The sequence below is a fragment of the Candidozyma pseudohaemuli genome (genome assembly GCF_003013735.1).
Source record: "Candidozyma pseudohaemuli strain B12108 chromosome Unknown scaffold00008, whole genome shotgun sequence".
In the NCBI taxonomy this organism is placed as follows: domain Eukaryota; kingdom Fungi; phylum Ascomycota; class Pichiomycetes; order Serinales; family Metschnikowiaceae; genus Candidozyma; species Candidozyma pseudohaemuli.
The window spans coordinates 336,036-353,123 of NW_020194442.1; the positions used below are offsets into that span (position 1 = coordinate 336,036).

General features: G+C 47.8%; 8 protein-coding genes across 8 annotated transcripts; 5 read left to right on the forward strand and 3 right to left on the reverse strand.

Annotated features, from left to right (window-relative positions):
• Positions 1 to 305: 305 nt before the first annotated feature.
• C7M61_003352 (uncharacterized protein) lies at positions 306 to 2,624 on the forward strand (the record flags this gene model as incomplete). Its single annotated transcript, XM_024858693.1, has 1 exon — positions 306 to 2,624. The coding sequence occupies one exon, from the start codon at positions 306 to 308 to the stop codon at positions 2,622 to 2,624; it is 2,319 nt and encodes a 772-aa protein (XP_024713180.1).
• Positions 2,625 to 2,935: 311 nt separating this feature from the next.
• On the forward strand, positions 2,936 to 3,823 carry C7M61_003353 (protein-transporting protein; the record flags this gene model as incomplete). Its single annotated transcript, XM_024858694.1, has 1 exon — positions 2,936 to 3,823. One exon carries the CDS (start codon positions 2,936 to 2,938, stop codon positions 3,821 to 3,823), a length of 888 nt encoding a protein of 295 aa, XP_024713181.1.
• Positions 3,824 to 4,885: 1,062 nt separating this feature from the next.
• Positions 4,886 to 7,687, forward strand: RPG1A (translation initiation factor eIF3 subunit a; the record flags this gene model as incomplete). The annotated part of the gene is made up of 1 exon (XM_024858695.1): positions 4,886 to 7,687. The coding sequence occupies one exon, from the start codon at positions 4,886 to 4,888 to the stop codon at positions 7,685 to 7,687; it is 2,802 nt and encodes a 933-aa protein (XP_024713182.1).
• A 465-nt stretch (positions 7,688 to 8,152) lies between these two features.
• On the forward strand, positions 8,153 to 9,127 carry RBK1 (putative ribokinase; the record flags this gene model as incomplete). Its single annotated transcript, XM_024858696.1, has 1 exon — positions 8,153 to 9,127. One exon carries the CDS (start codon positions 8,153 to 8,155, stop codon positions 9,125 to 9,127), a length of 975 nt encoding a protein of 324 aa, XP_024713183.1.
• A 167-nt stretch (positions 9,128 to 9,294) lies between these two features.
• Positions 9,295 to 10,272, reverse strand: FEN1 (fatty acid elongase; the record flags this gene model as incomplete). Its single annotated transcript, XM_024858697.1, has 1 exon — positions 9,295 to 10,272. The coding sequence occupies one exon, from the start codon at positions 10,270 to 10,272 to the stop codon at positions 9,295 to 9,297; it is 978 nt and encodes a 325-aa protein (XP_024713184.1).
• A 1,593-nt stretch (positions 10,273 to 11,865) lies between these two features.
• C7M61_003357 (2,5-diamino-6-(ribosylamino)-4(3H)-pyrimidinone 5'-phosphate reductase) lies at positions 11,866 to 12,642 on the forward strand (the record flags this gene model as incomplete). Its single annotated transcript, XM_024858698.1, has 1 exon — positions 11,866 to 12,642. The coding sequence occupies one exon, from the start codon at positions 11,866 to 11,868 to the stop codon at positions 12,640 to 12,642; it is 777 nt and encodes a 258-aa protein (XP_024713185.1).
• A 53-nt stretch (positions 12,643 to 12,695) lies between these two features.
• C7M61_003358 (DNA-directed RNA polymerase core subunit) lies at positions 12,696 to 13,337 on the reverse strand (the record flags this gene model as incomplete). Its single annotated transcript, XM_024858699.1, has 1 exon — positions 12,696 to 13,337. One exon carries the CDS (start codon positions 13,335 to 13,337, stop codon positions 12,696 to 12,698), a length of 642 nt encoding a protein of 213 aa, XP_024713186.1.
• A 107-nt stretch (positions 13,338 to 13,444) lies between these two features.
• Positions 13,445 to 16,567, reverse strand: C7M61_003359 (uncharacterized protein; the record flags this gene model as incomplete). The annotated part of the gene is made up of 1 exon (XM_024858700.1): positions 13,445 to 16,567. One exon carries the CDS (start codon positions 16,565 to 16,567, stop codon positions 13,445 to 13,447), a length of 3,123 nt encoding a protein of 1,040 aa, XP_024713187.1.
• Positions 16,568 to 17,088: the final 521 nt, after the last annotated feature.

A 17,088-nucleotide genomic window follows, 5' to 3' on the forward strand; every position in this document is an offset into this window, starting at 1 on the left:
AAAACGCTAATTTGATAACTAGCAAATCTAACATCATACTCCATACTGAAGAGCTTGCGCATTCGCTTCTGAGACGACCATAGGTCAACTCCCAGCACAATTCAGAATCGGCTAAAAAAAACTCTATTTCCTTAATTTTAAAAAACGAATTACCTTAATCATCAATTTCCCTTCCCACACCACCTCCTCTTCCCTGTCCGTCCCTCGATCCTCACTGAGGCACTTCGCGCTATCAACCTCAAGTTCCACAGCGACCGCTTCCGACTCACTTTCCTTCCCCCTTCCCCACCCACATTAATAAAACAATGTTCCGCAAAATACGGGCCCGCCAAGATGCCGGCCCGGCTGCGGTGGCGTTTCCAGAACTGTTTTGGCACTGGTACGCTGACTCCTACTCCCGACTATCAGAAACACCCAAGACGGATGCCTTGCCACATAACACCAAGAACTACACTAGCAAGCTGCTGGCGGTGGTCCAGATAAAGGGGTTCTTTGAGTCGCCACCGTCTACACATCAGGTTGTGGCGCTTCTAAAGCTGCCGTTCACAAATGGTGATATTGCTCGTACCTACACGCTTCTCCGCTTCTTCCAACTCAGTGAAAGCGGGTTCTTCATAACAAACGACGGCTTTGAGCGTCTGGGTGCACGAATCGAGTTTGCTGGTGCCGAAAACTGGGAAAACGTCATGTGCTACATGGATGCTCTTTTGTTCCTGATGTTTGCCAACTTGGAGAGCTTTGAGCCCATCCTATTCTTGCTGAACCAGCACGCCAATCCTATGGTGGACCAGCTCTCTGGTTTGCTCAGAGTCTACGTCAATTTGTTGCGTTCCGGCAACTTGATCACCACCGATATCTCCATGCGGATCTGTGAGTGTCTTATGAAGCTCGGCTACAATGAGGCCATGAGCCACAGACAGCAAGATGTCGCTCCGCTTTTTGAATTCTTGACAGAAACCCTTCTGATGCCGTTGTTGACTTTCAAGGTCGAGATCAAGCACCTGGGCAAGCACGAAAATGATGATACCAAATACTCGAAGGAGCGTATTCTTTTTGTTTCGGTCCCTGACGCTGAGAAAACCGCTACCCCTATCAAACCAGAGGATAAGTTTGTCGAGAACCAGACCGACAGTCTGGACGCCATTCTTTTGGAGGAATGCCTCGAGCACTACTTCAACAACTCCATCTCCGTGAAACGAGAGCTTGAACGTCGTGCCACGTTAGACAGCCTTCATAGGCCTTCGGAAACATTCGAAAGAAAGGAAACACCCGAGAAAAAGGAAGTTCCTGATGCCGACGTTGAATTGACACAAGATCTTCCCACCAATATCTCATTCAGAGCTCGTCATAGCACTCAAGGCTCTTTGAGTAACCTGGTCAAAGCTCGTACTCGCTCGTCAACACTCTCCATATGGTCCATCACTTCTGTTGAATCGAAGCCCAAAGAAGTGATGCTCCCAGCGTGGATGTTATTGCGTCTTTTGCCGTTTTACACGGATGACAATACCATAGACAATGCCAATGAGAGCGTTGCACGCAATTCCAAGGAGTTTGTTAACCGCAGACCAGTACTCCCTATTTGCTTGAAGCGATACTCGTTTGATGCCACTGAGCAGCTGGCGAACCGCTCGAACAAGCGTATCATTATACCCCCAGTCATCGAGTTGCCCTCCTTTGTGGCTGACGACGTCGACGCCGACACCGGAGGATTCAAACTCATTCTAGAAAGTGCATTGTGCCACAGAGGCACCACCATTGCATCTGGGCATTTTGTATCTGCCGTCAGAAAGAACATCCACGTCAAGGAGGAGACACTAGAGGAGTCGCTCAATGCCGAATGGTACTTGTTTGACGATATGAAAAAGAAAAAAGTGGTGAAAAAGACTTTTAGCGAAATTTTCGATACCGAATGGCCTTATATGCTCTTTTACAGGTTGGCATCATCCTCTGAGCAATCAAGCTCCGTGCTGTCTCTTCGCTCAGGAAAGGATACTGTCAGTCCTGTGGTGGCCCCAAGAGGATCCCGCCTGAAGTACTGGAGCGAGGATGCTTTGACGCCAATTCTTTCCAGAACTGAGTCGAAGAGCGACTTAGAGTCCAAGAACGGGGCGTCCTCGGCGGTACCTAACCCGTTAGAAAGCGCCGTGAAGGCGTCGTTTGGGAGCGATACAAGTACGTCCAGCATACCCATTCCTGATACACTCCCGACTAGTCTGAAGTACACGGACATACGCCAACGATACCTCTGGTATGTGACTGATGACGAGATGAACTATTACAAGGAGATTCCTCTGGTCTCGAAGACCGGAAGCAGAAATATGAGCATAAGCTTTACGCCGCAATTTCGCAGAAACAGCCAATGGAGCGAGAACTCTAATATTAGTGGCCTTGCTTTGGCAGATCTGGCTGCCACCGAGAAGGTCGATATGGAGAAGGTTTACAAGAAACTTGAGAACTTGAAGCCTTCAGAGACTTTGCCGGAGGACAGCGAGAACGAAGAGCGTAAGCACAAACACTTTGGTCATTTCCTCCATAGCGAGAAGAAGAGTGGAGCCTCGCTCCAAAGAAAGGAACATAAACGCCGGTTGACAGAATACAAGAAGGAGAAGTGTGTAATCACATGAGAGGTTCTGTCTTCTGGGTCACATAGCATTAATGGCATTTAATGAGATTATTCAAAAGGTAATGTAGATTCTTGGATTCGCTTCGAGTCCTAGCACAGCGTGATTAGCTGAAGAGGAAGACCTTTACAACACTAGTGAACAACCAAGCTCTGGCTTACATTTAATAGGAAATATTATAAACCAATCATATAACAATTTTTCAAATCATCCCAACCTGACTTCTTGGGTGCCCCACACTACTCTCGTCATCGGACTCTATAGTATCGGCATCGCATCGCACTACTGAGCAGTTCTATATCAATCAAGACAAGATGAGCAAAAGAAAGAACGATGAGGACAGCGACATTGACGTCAGCTCTACCGATGAAAGTGACAATTCTGATGTTGAGGAGCAGCAGGATGAGGTTGTGAATGTTGATTTTGACTACTTTGACTTAAACCCAGAGGTGGACTTCCATGCTACCAAAACCTTTCTTCGTCAGCTCTTTGGTGACGATGCCACCAATTTCGACATCTCCTCGTTGGCTGATATGATATTGACGAAAAATTCTGTCGGTACCACCATCAAAACTGAGGGACTCGAGGGAGACCCCTTTGCGCTTCTCTCGGTGATCAATTTGACTGACAACGCCGAAAAGCCTTGCATTAGAGCGGTTGTGGACTACATCCTCGAAAAAACGAAATCAGACAACGAGTTCAATCTCATCTTGAGAAAATTGCTCCTTCCGGGAAAATCGACTAAAGACCAAACCAAACAGCTTAAGGTGGGTTGGATCGTGAGTGAAAGAATGATCAACATGCCCGTCGAGGTTGTGCCGCCAATGTACAAGATGCTTCTGGAAGAGATGGAGAAGGCTGAGGATGCTCACGAGAAGTATGAGTTCGACTACTTCCTTGTGGTGTCGAAGATATATAAGATGGTGGGCTCAACTGCAGATGAGGAAGAGACAGCGCCAAAGAAGAAGAAGAAGGCCTCCACCGAAGAGGAGTTCGACTACTTCCACTACGAAGACCTTGTTTTGGAGGAGAATGCCAAGTACCACAAACACTACGAGTACACGAATCATCTCCAAGAAACAGACTCCAGAAGGGTGTTTACTGAGTACGGTATTGATCCCCGCTTGAGTCTCCTTTTATTGGACAAGAAGGGATTGGCTAAGTCAGTGCCTGAAATGGCAGAGAAATTTCCTCCATTTTAGTAAATATTATCAAAGTTATCGTGCACATTTGGATATTTACGTAAGTTTTGTAAACCATCGAAAAAGTTCGAAAAGCTTGAGGTCAAAATAAATTCAAAAGACTTACAATAAACGGTTCCGTGATGCATCAGGCCATCGTTCGGTTATTCTCAAGCATCTTGAAGATACTTGGTTAATGTAGACGACATGGAAAGTGTTTCGTTGTCGACAAGCTTGCCACATCACACCAAAGCCCGGTGTACAACCAGAAATAGAATCTACCGGAACATTCAATCTTATCAATACCCCAATAAATATAGAAAGTCTGAAGTATGCATTGAAAAAGTGAAGAATACTTTTAGAGGCGACTTGACCATAGAAGTTTCGACTATTTAGACGTACTCTACCGAAAAGCTTTGTAATTAATATGCGGAACCACTACGTTTTGGCACTCTAAAATATAGTCAATTAAGACATTAATTCGTGATGTAACAGGGGATTGGATGGGTACTGGAGCACTAGCTAATGTGCGGCTGGTCCGTTTGCAGCCATTTCGCAACCACATAACTCAGCCTGCTAGCCAGTTAGAAGGACAGAATGAGATGAACCAGGCACAATTCTAAAAAGAGAACCCTAATGATCATTTGGTATTGCTCCTCTATACTGGTCTGCCAGATCTTTCAGCCTTCTGTGGCAGTACTTCCAACCAAACGTTGGACTAGAATCAATGAACAAGCAAGCAAAACCAGACTTTCAAACTCCGTATCAAACCTCTTGAAGTCAATTAGGTTAACGAAAAGAAATTCATCAATTGGAGCATTGGTTGTTGATATGTTGGTGGTTAGTCTCACATTGTCTATAGCGTTCCACTATGGTAGGCTGTGGCACACCACATTTTTGCCCACAAAAAATGAATGAACAGAAAAAAACTTGTTTCAAAAAATACTTTCAAAACAATTTATCTATAATATATAGTCATTCATCTTATCAACCTAACCACGGCTTCGTCGTCTGTAGTGCGGTCTGCACACGACTGGAAAATTTTAGCCTTCTCGATCTCTGATACTCCATCACAAACAGGCCATGCCACCAGCTCACAAAAACCAGGCCTTGAGGCCAGAGAACGTGCTCAAAAGAGCCGAAGACCTTATTGGTGTCGGCCAGAAGGATGCAGCTCTCGAGGTTCTTTACGAGATGATCACCTCCAAGAGAACTAGATACTTGCCAGTGGAGGACTTGGAGCCCATTGGACTTTTGCTTATCGAGTTGGCTGTTCACTTCAGAAAGGGCAAGGTCGCCAAGGATGCCTTGCACCAGTACAAGAAGAACGTGCAGATGCTGGAGAACGGTTTGGAGTCTGTTCAAGTCATTGTGAGAAAGTTCATTGAATTGGCTGAGGGTAAGTTGAACGAAGCCCAGGCCAAGGCAGACATCAAGATGGACCAGGAGGACGACGATGACTTGGAGACCTCGCAAACCCCAGAGTCCATTTTGTTGTCCGCTGTGCTGAACACCGACTCTGCTGATAGAACCGAGAGAGAGTTGGTGACCCCATGGTTGAGATTCTTGTGGGAGGCATACCGTGCCGTTTTGGATATCTTGAGAAACAACTCCAAGTTGGAGGTGACCTACTCTGCTATCGTGAACCAGGCGTTCCAGTTCTGCTTGCGTTTCAACAGAAAGGCTGAGTTCAGAAGACTCTGTGAGTTGTTGAGAGCCCACATGCAATGGGTGACTACCAATGCTCCAGGCAAGACTGCCGGTACCAACGTGAATGCTGTGGATTTGTCTGACTCTGAAACCGTTCAGCGTTACTTGGAGCAGCGTTTCTCTCAGTTGAACATCTCCGTCAAGTTGGAGTTGTGGCAGGAATCTTTCAGATCTGTTGACGATGTTCACACTTTGATCACTGCTTCTAAGAAGACACCAAAGCCAGTGATGATGGCTAACTACTACGAAAACTTGGCCAGAATCTTCGCCGTTTCTGACAACACTTTGTTCCACGCCGCTGCTTGGAACAAGTTTTTCAACTTGTTCTCGCAGTCTCCTAATGCTACCGACAAGGAGTTGAGCTACTACGCCTCCGTGCTTGTGTTGTCTACCTTGTCGATTCCAACCAAGTCCTTGAACATCAACGAGACCGTTGTTGACGACCAGAAGGCCAAGCACGCAAAGTTGACTTCGTTATTGAACTTGAGTCAGGTGCCAACCAGAGACAGCTTGATCTCTGCCATCGAGAACAAGAACATCTTGAAGTTTGTCGACCCTGCTGTCAAGGACTTGTTTGAGATTATGAGTGACACCGAGTTCCACCCATTGACCGCCAAGGACAAGGTTGCTGGCGTTTTCCAGATTATCAAGGACGACAAGGCATACAGCAAGTACATCCCCACTTTGACCGAGGTGGTGGCCATTCGTTCGTTCCAGCAGGTTTCTCAGATCTACGAGGCTGTCAAGTTGGACTTTTTGGTTTCCTTGGGTATCATCGAAGGTACCGACTACACCTTGTCCGAGTTGGAAGTTGAGGACATGATTGTCAACGCCGTGAAGAAGGGCCACTTGTTCTTGACCATTGACCACGAGTCTCAGGTCGTGACCTTCGCGTCCAACCCATTCGAGGACTCCTACACCGACTCCCTTTCGTCCAAGTTGCAAGCCACCCCAGCCGAGTTGGTCAGAACTCAATTGTCCAAGTTGGCATCTGTGTTGGCCCAGTCTCGTGACGTTATTGACCCACACTACGAGGCCCGCCAGGAGCAGAGACGTGAAGTTGCATTGAAGAACGCCATTTCCGACTTTGTCAGAGAGCAGGAGCTGATTGCCGACAGAGTGAAGGTGTTGGAGGAGCGCAAGAAGATTGCCGAGAAGCAGAGACGTGAGGACGAAGAGAGAGCCGCCAAGGCCAGACAGGAGAAGTTGATCGCCGACCAGAAGGCCGAACAGGAGAGATTGGCCCAGGAACAGGAGAGAAAGAACTTGGAGCGTTTGGAAAGAGAGAAGAAGGCTATTGCCGACAGCAACAAGAGAAAGATTGCCGAGGAGATCAACGCCAAGGGTATCATCAAGATCGACTTGGACAACTTGGAGAACTTGGACACGGACAAGTTGCGTGCCATGCAGATCGAGCAGTTGAACAAGGACAGAAAGAACTTGGAGGAGAAGATGAAGGTTGTGTTCAAGAAGGCCGACCATCTCGAGAGAGCCTACAGAAAGCACGAGTTGAAGTTCTTGGCCGAGGAGGCTGCCACCCAGAAGGAGAGAGACGTCAAGGCTCACGAGGAGCTCACTCGCAGCAGAATCGAAAAGGCCCGCAAGGAGCACGAGAACGCCAAGGCATTGAAGGAGCGTTTGAACCGTGTGGTGCCCGACTACTCTTCGTTCAAGAAGCAGATCGACGAGCAAAACGCTGCCAAGTTGGCTGAGTTGAGAGAGGAGGCCAAGGCCGCTTTCGAGCAGGCCAAGCGCGAGCGTATTGAGAACGTCAAGCAGCAGAGAATCGAGGAGTTGAGACTCAGAAGAGAACAAGAGCATCATGCCGCCGAGGAGGCCGCTCGTAAGCAGGCCAGAGAGGCCGAGATGGAGAAGTTCCGTGAGGAAATGAGAGTCCAGAAGGAAAAGGATGCCGAGTTGGCCCAAAAGAGAGCCGCCATGGAGGCCGAGATGGCCCAGCTGGCTCCTTCCGCTGCTGCTCCAAAGACTTATGTTCCACCTCGCCAGGCCGCTGGTCAGCAAGCCTACACGCCACCTCTGCGCCAGGCAAACTACACCCCTCCAGTTCGCCAGGCTTCTCCTGCTGCCCCACCTCCAGCAGAGGCACCTGCTGCCGACAAGCCATTGACGTTTGCCCAGAGAATGAAGTTGAAGAGAGAGGGCAAGCTTGCTTAAGCACAGGGATAGAATTGTCATATAAGTCATGGAAGATGCATGTGGTGCCGGTGTGATGCATCATGTACCGAATAAATATACTTTTGAAGGGCCAGGTAGGCATATTTTGGGATTGATATTAAACGGAATTTGTGTATTGGTTCAATCTCTGTATTTCCACTTTTCAGACCGTTTGCAGCCATAGCGGAATATCCACCTGCAAACCAGCGGCCTCGGACCCTCTCTAAGGTACTCCGAGCCACCAGTAGTAGCCTCCAAAAACGTTATTTCTTCTGTTCATGTACTACAACGGCATCGAATCTCAAACAGCCAATCTTCAAAATTCGAACACCCCAGATCAATGAGTGCTCGCTGGGGTTCTCCAGAAGTTCCTCGCATATTGCCTAAACCAGCCCCATTGTGTGAGATCTAATCCACCTCACCTCATCCTTCCACTATCCAGTCGCACAGCAACTTCTTTTCTTCATGATTACCATCGTTGGTTCGCTCAATTACGATCTCGTCACTTACACGGACAAGGTGCCCGACGCTGGCGAGACGTTCCAGGCCAACACCTTCGAAAACCACCTCGGTGGAAAGGGTCTCAACGAGAGCTTGGCCTGTGCGAGGCTTTCGAAGCTGGAGACCGTGAGAATGGTTGGCAATGTCGGCGCCGATACTTTTGGCAAGGAATTGAGACAGGCGCTTGTGGATGCCGGTGTCGATACGAAACATGTTGCTGTTTTGGACGGCTTCTCGTCTGGTGTGGCGGTCATTTTGGTGGAGAGCTCTGGAGAAAACAGAATCTTGATCACAGCAGGCGCAAATGGAGAGTTGAAGCCTACGGAGGCAAACTACCAAGACTACTTCAAGGACTCCAAGGACGGCGATTTTGTCGTTTTGCAAAACGAATACCCGGACACAACCAAGACAATTGACTGGGTCAAGCAGCACAGACCCAAGATCAACATCGCCTACAACCCATCCCCATTCAAGGAGCTTCTGCCCGAGACCTTGGCCAAAATCGACCTACTTATAGTCAATGAGGGTGAGGCATTGGACGTTGGCGCTCAGGTTTTCAGTGGAGCCGATTTGGACGATTTCAAGACCACAATTGCATCAGACGAAATCGACGGTTTTGGCCGTTTGGCCCGCAAGCTCCAGGGAATGATTGACCAGACGAATGTGGCCTCCGTCATCATCACCATGGGCAGCAAAGGTAGCATTTCAGCGTCCAAGACGGAGGAGCCTGCGTTCACAGCATCGAAGAAGGTTGAGAAAGTCATTGACACTACAGGCGCTGGAGACACATTTTTTGGTGGTGTTGTTGTGAAGCTCAGCGAGGGTGCTAAATTGCAAGACGCTGTTGAATTCGCTACAAGAGCCAGTGCATTGGCAATCCAGAAGAAAGGTGCCGCTGAGGGTATTCCAGGTTACCAAGAGGTGGAGGCCCTGTTTTAGAGGCTGGACCGACACAAAACAATAAATAGCAATGGGTCCAGTCTCTCAGGTATCCCTTCTGCCTGTTTAATGAAAGCTAGGTATACCAGAGCCTTACCTACTGGGGTGTAGCAAATGAATCTAATTAAGAACTATTAAGCGGCAAGACCGCATGGTCTATATTGACTTTATTTTCTCTTGCGGAGAGTCTCTGGGGCAGGAGAGTCTCTGTCGGAAGTGGTAACGTACTCGTTGACCTGAGCAGCAACACCACCAGAGACAGACTTGACTCTCTTGGATCTTCTGGAACCCTTCTTCTTGTAGACGTCAATGTAGAACGCAATGAACAAGACGAGGTAGGAGGACAAGATGGCACAGCCGCAGTAGGCAGCGCCCATGGAGCCAGCACAGTCAGCGCATCTGAACAAAAGGCCCTGCAACAGAGGGAAGTAGGCGAAAGCAAGCTTCTGGAAGGTGGCGAAGTAGACGAAACCCAAGTCCAAGACGAACTGGATGATCTGGAAACGGGTGACCCACTCCTTCCACCAGACACGGATGCCTCTGGCGGCCAAGAAATAGTACCAGTACATCACCACGTGGACGCCCAAGTTCAAGGTGATGGGCACCCAGGAAATAGGGGTCTCGCCGATCAACTGGGTGTAGCACAACAAGGCGGTAGCACCATGGTGGTAGGTGTGCAAGAATGTCAATCTCTTCTGCTTGACCACCAAGAACACGGTATCGATGAACTCAGTGAACTTGGTCAAGTAGTTCAAGTAGTACAAGAGAACGAGCTCCTGAGTCCACGCGTTAGGGCTGCAGATGGCGTAGAACAAGCCGTGGTTGTAGATGATGGGGATGAGCTGCTCAGCCATCAACACCAACAATGTCAAGGACAACAGCGTGAGGAACAAGTTGTGGAGCTGGAACAAGCCGTTCAAGACAAGCGGCTTGATGCCGAACTTCTTGAAAATGAAGTTTCCGCCGAAAATAACAGTGTAGTACGTGGCGATGGCAGCAGCCACTGGAGGGAAGGTGCTCAAAGGTGTTTGACCAATGACAAAGGCGAACTCCGAAGGAACGAAGCGGCCGCCCAGGGCAGCAGTCACAGCTTTATCAAAGAGCGGCCACAAGGGCACGAGAAACGGCGTTTCGGGCGACAACATGGAAAAAACGGTTGTTGTTGGTAGGTCAAAAAAAGTCAAGGTGAAGAGTGCTATGTGTGGAGGATGCAGGCAGCGAAGGCAGAGAAGCGCAAGGCAACAACAAGAAACGCAGGAGGGGAGCACTGGCGGGATAGAAAAAATAAAGGGGAAACGCCAAAACGGGGAGACGAGAGAAGTAATGTAAGTGAACGAAGCTTCTTTGATTAGGAAAGTTTAAAGTAAATAGGGGTAAGGTAAGCAACCACCTCGCGTGTTGGACCGAGGTAAACATGGTGCACGTCGCGGTGCGGTGGGGCATTACAAGACCATGATTTTGGAGGCAGCGTGGAGGTGAAATTTCGTGTTTTTTTGACTGAGGAGAGGGTCCAAGCCACGATACTAGTTGAACAAAAAAAGCAGAAATGAGGTTGCTGATGCTTGATAGGGGTTCTTTTTGTGTGATTCACATTTTTCAGTGGTACCTTGGCGATGGCCGTTTTGCACCCATTGTGTTCTGCGGAGCCAGCAGACGCCATTGGTTTTGTGCTACTCGGGCCATTTTGCCGACCGTGCCGAGATAGGCATTTTTCAAAGATCAGACCCATTTGCTTTGGTGGAGTTTTTAAAAATTGCGTTGATATTCTTACCCCACTTTTTGCTCCCGTAAAATGCCTTTTTGTTTGCTTTGTGTCTGCATTGCGTCTTGGTCTTCTGCGCCAGGGTCCTGAGCCTCACTGTTCTACCAGCACAGTCAGATTGAACCTTTTGATGTCTTTTCCAGTTAGTTGCTCTATATGTAACCAGCCTTTCATCTTATGACCCTTTGTTCTTCTCATGCGATGAGGCTGCACCTCAGGCCATTGTTCACCCTGCGAGTCACCGACAGGCTATTCGTCATGGTGAATTTTCAGAGTGGTGCAGAGGCTGGTGTCCCGACGTCTGTTTGAACAATGAAGTCAACAAATATGTACCTCTTTTTTTGGGTCGCCGTGGCTCTGAGACATGCTGGGGCTCGGAATCAGAAGGTGACTCAGATGACTCAGCCCAATTGGGCAATGCGGTTCATGGTTACATTGGAGTTAGAGGGTACTGTGGAGGAACTCGGGCCACAACAGGCCGTAGCGGGAATTGAGTATCACGGTAGAGTTCAGTAGGGAAAAGTGTAGCAGAATATTGTTTCGCCTTGAAGAAATTTAGGGTAAGTCGTTAGTAGGCGCCCAATACTGGCCTTATTCTAACAATTAACTTGAGAAGACCAAAGGATGATAACTGGATAGCCTCGTGGTAGCTGAACAGTGGATGTCGCTTTTTGATAGTGAAAAACGCTCTGTAAAACAACGTTTCAGGCTGTATTTAAGAATCAGTGGATTCGTGTTGCAATGTTCACAGTGAGGAAGCTGGACCACTTATATGTCACCACTTGGACTACAACCAGCCAGACTAAGACAGCAAAAGCATACACCACCCTCCTTCAAATCCAATTCTCTAATCTCAATACCATTCTTTTTAATCTTTCTTGCCAATTGTCATTTCAACGACCTAGCCTGTTCTCACATCAAATATCCACAAACTCGCCGTCCTACATCCTACTCGCATATCTAAGATCTCAACTACATGGAACTTGATACGGATCTAGGCCGAACCCTTGAGCCTTTCCTTCCCCCTATAACCCAGAAATCAACGTCAGCCAAAGACACCAACAGCGTTGATGCTACTTCAGACGTGAACCTCCCATTTATTACCCTTACCTGGGCTCAGAGTCTTGATGGTCGAATAGCTGCAGGCAGTGGAACACGAACTAGGATTTCTGGCCCAGAAACCAAGGTCATGACTCATTACCAACGATCTCGCCATGACGCTATTCTTGTGGGTGCAAACACGGCCGTGACCGACGATCCAAAGCTCAATTGTCGATACCCAGAAACGGGAGTTAATATGATACGGCCCGTTATAGTGGACCCATCAGCACGTTGGACATATTCGTCATCTACTGCTAGGAAGGTTTTGCTAGAAAAACAGGGCATTGCACCTTTTGTGTTGATAAGGATGGATACTAAGATACCCACTGAGGAAGAGGACTTACTCAATGGTGACGGAGGTCAGTTCATTCGTTTGGACTTTCCGAAAGATCCTAGGGAAAACTGGCTCCAAATCTTTCAAAAACTTTGTTCGCTTGGGATCCAAAGCGTCATGGTCGAAGGTGGTGCGTTCGTCATCGAATCGCTTCTTACTACGAACTTGCCTGATTCGGTAGTGGTTACTATCGGCTCAGTCTTCTTGGGCAAAGAGGGAGTGTCAGTGAGTCCAAAAGCCGTCCAGACGTTGAAGGACGTTGTCTGGTGGAGAGGTCAAGAAGACGCAGTCATGGCATCGAGACTTACGAGTAAATAAACTACACATGATTTCCTCCAAATCTTTATTATCGACTTTTATGCTATAATACATCACAAGCAGATTCTGTACGATGCGTACCGACCCGAGGTCTCGGACCGTCTGATGATCTTGACAACGTCTCCTCTTTTCAATCCCAAGTAACGGGCCACAGGATCTTCTCTCTGTATACGTGGCAACTGGGACTCCTTCAAACGATATCTGTCCAACAACTCCTTCTTCTCGAGCTTGGACAAACGGATGTGCTTGGGCACCAACTCATGGTGGGTGATGTTGACGATGAGATCGCTCTCCTGGAAAACCTCAATCGTGGCTGGTGCAACAGTGGGGATCAACTTGTTTGCACTGGGCGTTATCGAATTCTGGTAGATAAAGATACCTGTGCTGAAGTTCTTTTCGCTGATGTGAATACAGAAGTTTCTCATGGTCTTGATACCAACGGAAGCCTCGTCACAGAACTCAACCCACAAAGAACCCATCTCGGGGAATCTCTCCAAAGCCTCGGGCGTAAGTTGGGCCTGGAAACACATCAACTTCCTCTGGGGGTCGCCCATAGGACAGATTTTGCTTTTGAACTCATCTAAGGTCATGTTGATCTCCTCGTCCGTAATGAAGTAGCCCTTGTCTCTAACCATCTCCTTCACCGTCCTGAAACTTCTCCACAAACGGGAGATTGATCTTTCGACGTCATCCATGGCTAATCTATGTTTTGACCCGGATGTGCTCTGTCAGTGCGCTTCTTCGTACTTTCTCATCTCAAAAATTTCTTGTGCGCAGCACGCCCGCCATATAGAAGGCTGGCTCACGAATCGAACTTTCTCCGGAAGAAAAGCTCAATGTCGCTGCTGGACTTCCAAATTTTGGTTTTGATGGTTTGGAGGGTCATTGTAGGTTCGAGAATTTGGCCCCTACACTCAAGCTCAAGCCATTCGGCGGGGCGCTTCTTCTCTTTCATTTCTGATGTTCTGGATTCGAACTTCTCGGTAACGTAAAGTAAGACCTTGTTCACACGAAGCATATTTTGGGATGTAAGCTTCAAAGAGCTTTCAAGAGGTGGAAGTCTCTTGATTTTTTTCTGAGCCTTTCCGCCGATCTTCTTATCCGCTGGATACTTCGAATAGTCTGCCTCGAAGAGCTGGAAAGCCACTTTCGGCCATTCCTTCTGAGGAAACTTGTTGAATAAGATTGGGTTACCGATCCACTTGGGAAGTGTTTGTCTGAGTTGCTGAACGAGGTGGCACTTCGTGCTATTCAGTTGCACGGGGTAATTCAACTCTGTGATCTCGTCTAAGTGGAAGCTGCAAACATCTCTATAATTGCCCAAATCCTGTGAATTCTCGAAGACAATGATAAGCAAATTTCCTGGAAGCTTCATGACAGGAATGAATGGACAATAAAGGGAACCCTCGTCTTTCCCATTCACGGCAATGTCATTAGAATAGAGAAACATTTCGGAGGGCGCCACCCTCTTACTCCCATTTTGACCGTAGAAGTCAATGTACTTCTGTCTGTTTTGCAGAATCAACTTCAAAATAGAGTCCTCGGCGATGTTCTGGTCAGAAATGCTGGATGTCTCCGTCAATGTAAGAGGATCGTCAGCTAAATCACTGATAGCACTGCTGACAGAAGGAGCTGGGCTGAAAGCTGGCTTGGCCGAGAGCAGGGAAACATTCGCTTTTGATGATTTTCTAGAGAACAACCTCTTCCGCTTTGTCTCTTCCACAGTGCTGGAAACTGAGCTCAGGTCTACCTCAGAACCAGTCCCGCTGGTTTTGAGTTTAGTGGCACTGATTCTGAGCTCTTCTCTTGCCTTTTCATCACTCTTGAGTTCATAGAGAGCGTATTGGTGAAAAATTGAATTAAGAAAGATGAGGGCCAAAGGATAACGCTCATCATCACTTGCTCTGGCCATATGCTCCTTCGCCGGTTCATTCTTATCTAGCGCCATGAAAGGGTACAGTTTCACCATCTCATCGTAATAAATCTCGACATTTGGAGAAGATGTTTCCACAAATGAAACAAGTAGTTTTCCGGATCTAATCTCCACCTCGCACCAATTGCTGAAAGTATCCAACGTTTGGTTTTCTTGAGCAATTTGGTCCATAACCCGAGCACGCTCTTTAAGCTCATCATCTGAAAGCCGCTTGTCGCTTCCAGTCTTGCTTGGGTATGATTTTATCACCTGGCAAATGAATACATCCCAGATACAAATGTCTCCATTGTGATAAAGAACAACCATCCAGCGCTTGTTGTTGAGCATTTTCTTCGCAACGATGGACTTTGGGCTCAACGGAAAACGTTCTATAGCCTCTGAGTTGAAAGCAATGGATATCACTTGACTCGCAGGAATTGGGTTGAGGAGAATTTCCACAGGAGTTTTGTCAACTGTCAGAGTCTCCTGGGTCTTCAAGCCTTTGAGCTCTTCCTTGTATGCGTTCACAAATTCGGTAGAAGGGCCACCGTTAATGCACAAGAACATGGAGTTATACTCGGCGTTTTCATCAACTTCGCCCTCTGCATTTGTCACAGACATTGGGTAGTTGGAGAAAGATGATTGAATGTCAAGATTGTTTGTGTCCATTGATAAGTGGCTGACAATGTCGTAGAATTCGGAATTAAGGTCTGACTGGTCAGTCGTTGTTCCCTCAAGAACGCCCTGATGATCATCGTCGACTTGGGCATCAAGGTTAACGCAATAGTCCACGCAGGTCCTGTAATACTGGTATTTAGCCATCTGTCGTGTATCAGGAACATAGTACCGATTGAGGGCATTGTACGTTGAAGCAAAGATTGATGTGTCCTTCTCCACACAAAGTGAAACGATGGGCGAGCATGCCTTGGCTACCAAGGTACAGAGACCAAGCTTCTCATCCACCACTGTCAAATCGGAAGTGCTGAAAGTTGGCTCTACCATCTCTTCCTCTGGTACGTACAGCGAAAGGTAGTTGAGATCTGTCTTCACCACATTGCCTGCCTTGTCTCCAGAGTAGAATACTGAGAAATCGGCATTTCCGTCCAGTAGCCCCGGAGCCAGTGCATAAGGGGTCGTAAGACTCCAGACCGGGTCATCGTGCATCTCAAAATTCTTGTAGACTTTGAAATTGCGCATATCCCAGAGTTTGACGGTGGAGTCTGAGCTTCCACTGAGGATGTAGTCGGAATTCATCAATAGGCAGCGCACATTGTCCTGATGCCCCACCAAGCGTTTGATGAGGTTTGCACCACCTTCACGACTAATTCTGCGATCGTAAACGTTAATCGTGTTGCTTGGTCCACCCGCCGAAATCAAGTTACTCTGGTTGTTGGCCAATGCGTACACTGAAGACGGAAGGTGTGGTTTGCCCGACTGGTTTTGGAAATGCAGAATGGGCTTTAACGTCTTGAGGTCCCAGATTGCAATTGCACCGTCGAGAGCCCCGCTGACCACCAAATTCTGCAGGGAAATCAGTGAAAGTTTCTTCACATAGTCGGTATGGACGTTTTGAAACTTGTGAACGTCATTTTCGTCGTTTGTGTCCAAGCGAATGAGCTTCAACGAGAGATCCGCCAGCGCAGTCACCAACAGCCTGTCCTTGTCCACGAGCTTGATGTCATTGATCCAATCAAAGTGAGTGTTCCTGTTCAGCACTGCCAGCGAATCGTATCGACACTTTAGACTCTTGTGTTGCAACAGCGTCAGCAGAATCGCCGTTTCCAACTTCAAAAGCTGTTCGTTGACATCCTGGCAATCCTCCTCTGGCAATGGGCTTTCTTCGGCTTCGGGCTGTCTATCCAGACTCCACACCTTCACAACTCCATCTCTGCCTCCCGTGAACAAATGGCCAGTATGGGCCAGAAGCTGCATGGCATTGATGGGAAGTATGTGGTTTTCATGGTTGCCGGTATCTCCTAGCACGTATGAGAGGCCTTTTCGGACTCGAGCCATGAAGAAGAGTTATGGTTGTATGTAGGCGATAGGAGTCCGAGACTACATGCCTCATTGTGGGGGTGAGGCCGGCATCGACACCAGATGCATTTTATACTCAATTGAGGTGATACAAGAGGAACTATACTTTTATTTCGAATCTACTTTTTTCTCTTTTTGTCTTTTCATAAAATCATTCGCTATGTGAGCTGCTGTGGTACTGCGCGTTCTTCCGTAGGTCTTAGCTAGAGAGACTATGGTGGCTGGGCCTCAATTGCGACCTCAAAGAAGGTGTAATCATTGGCAGTCGATTTTGTCCACGGCCAAATATCAGTGCACGGGATTTATCAGTGAATGGCCGAGAATGACTTGAATAGTTGGTCTGATTGCGACTGGTGCTAGGTACTGCGGGGCCCAGTCTTGAGCTTGAGCCGTTCCTAGTTCTTCAAATGATTGCCGTTGCTTGTTTTTTGGATGATTGCAGATATGTAGCGATGACTGAAAACGGAAGTTTTTCATGACGGAATATCCATTAACGGTTC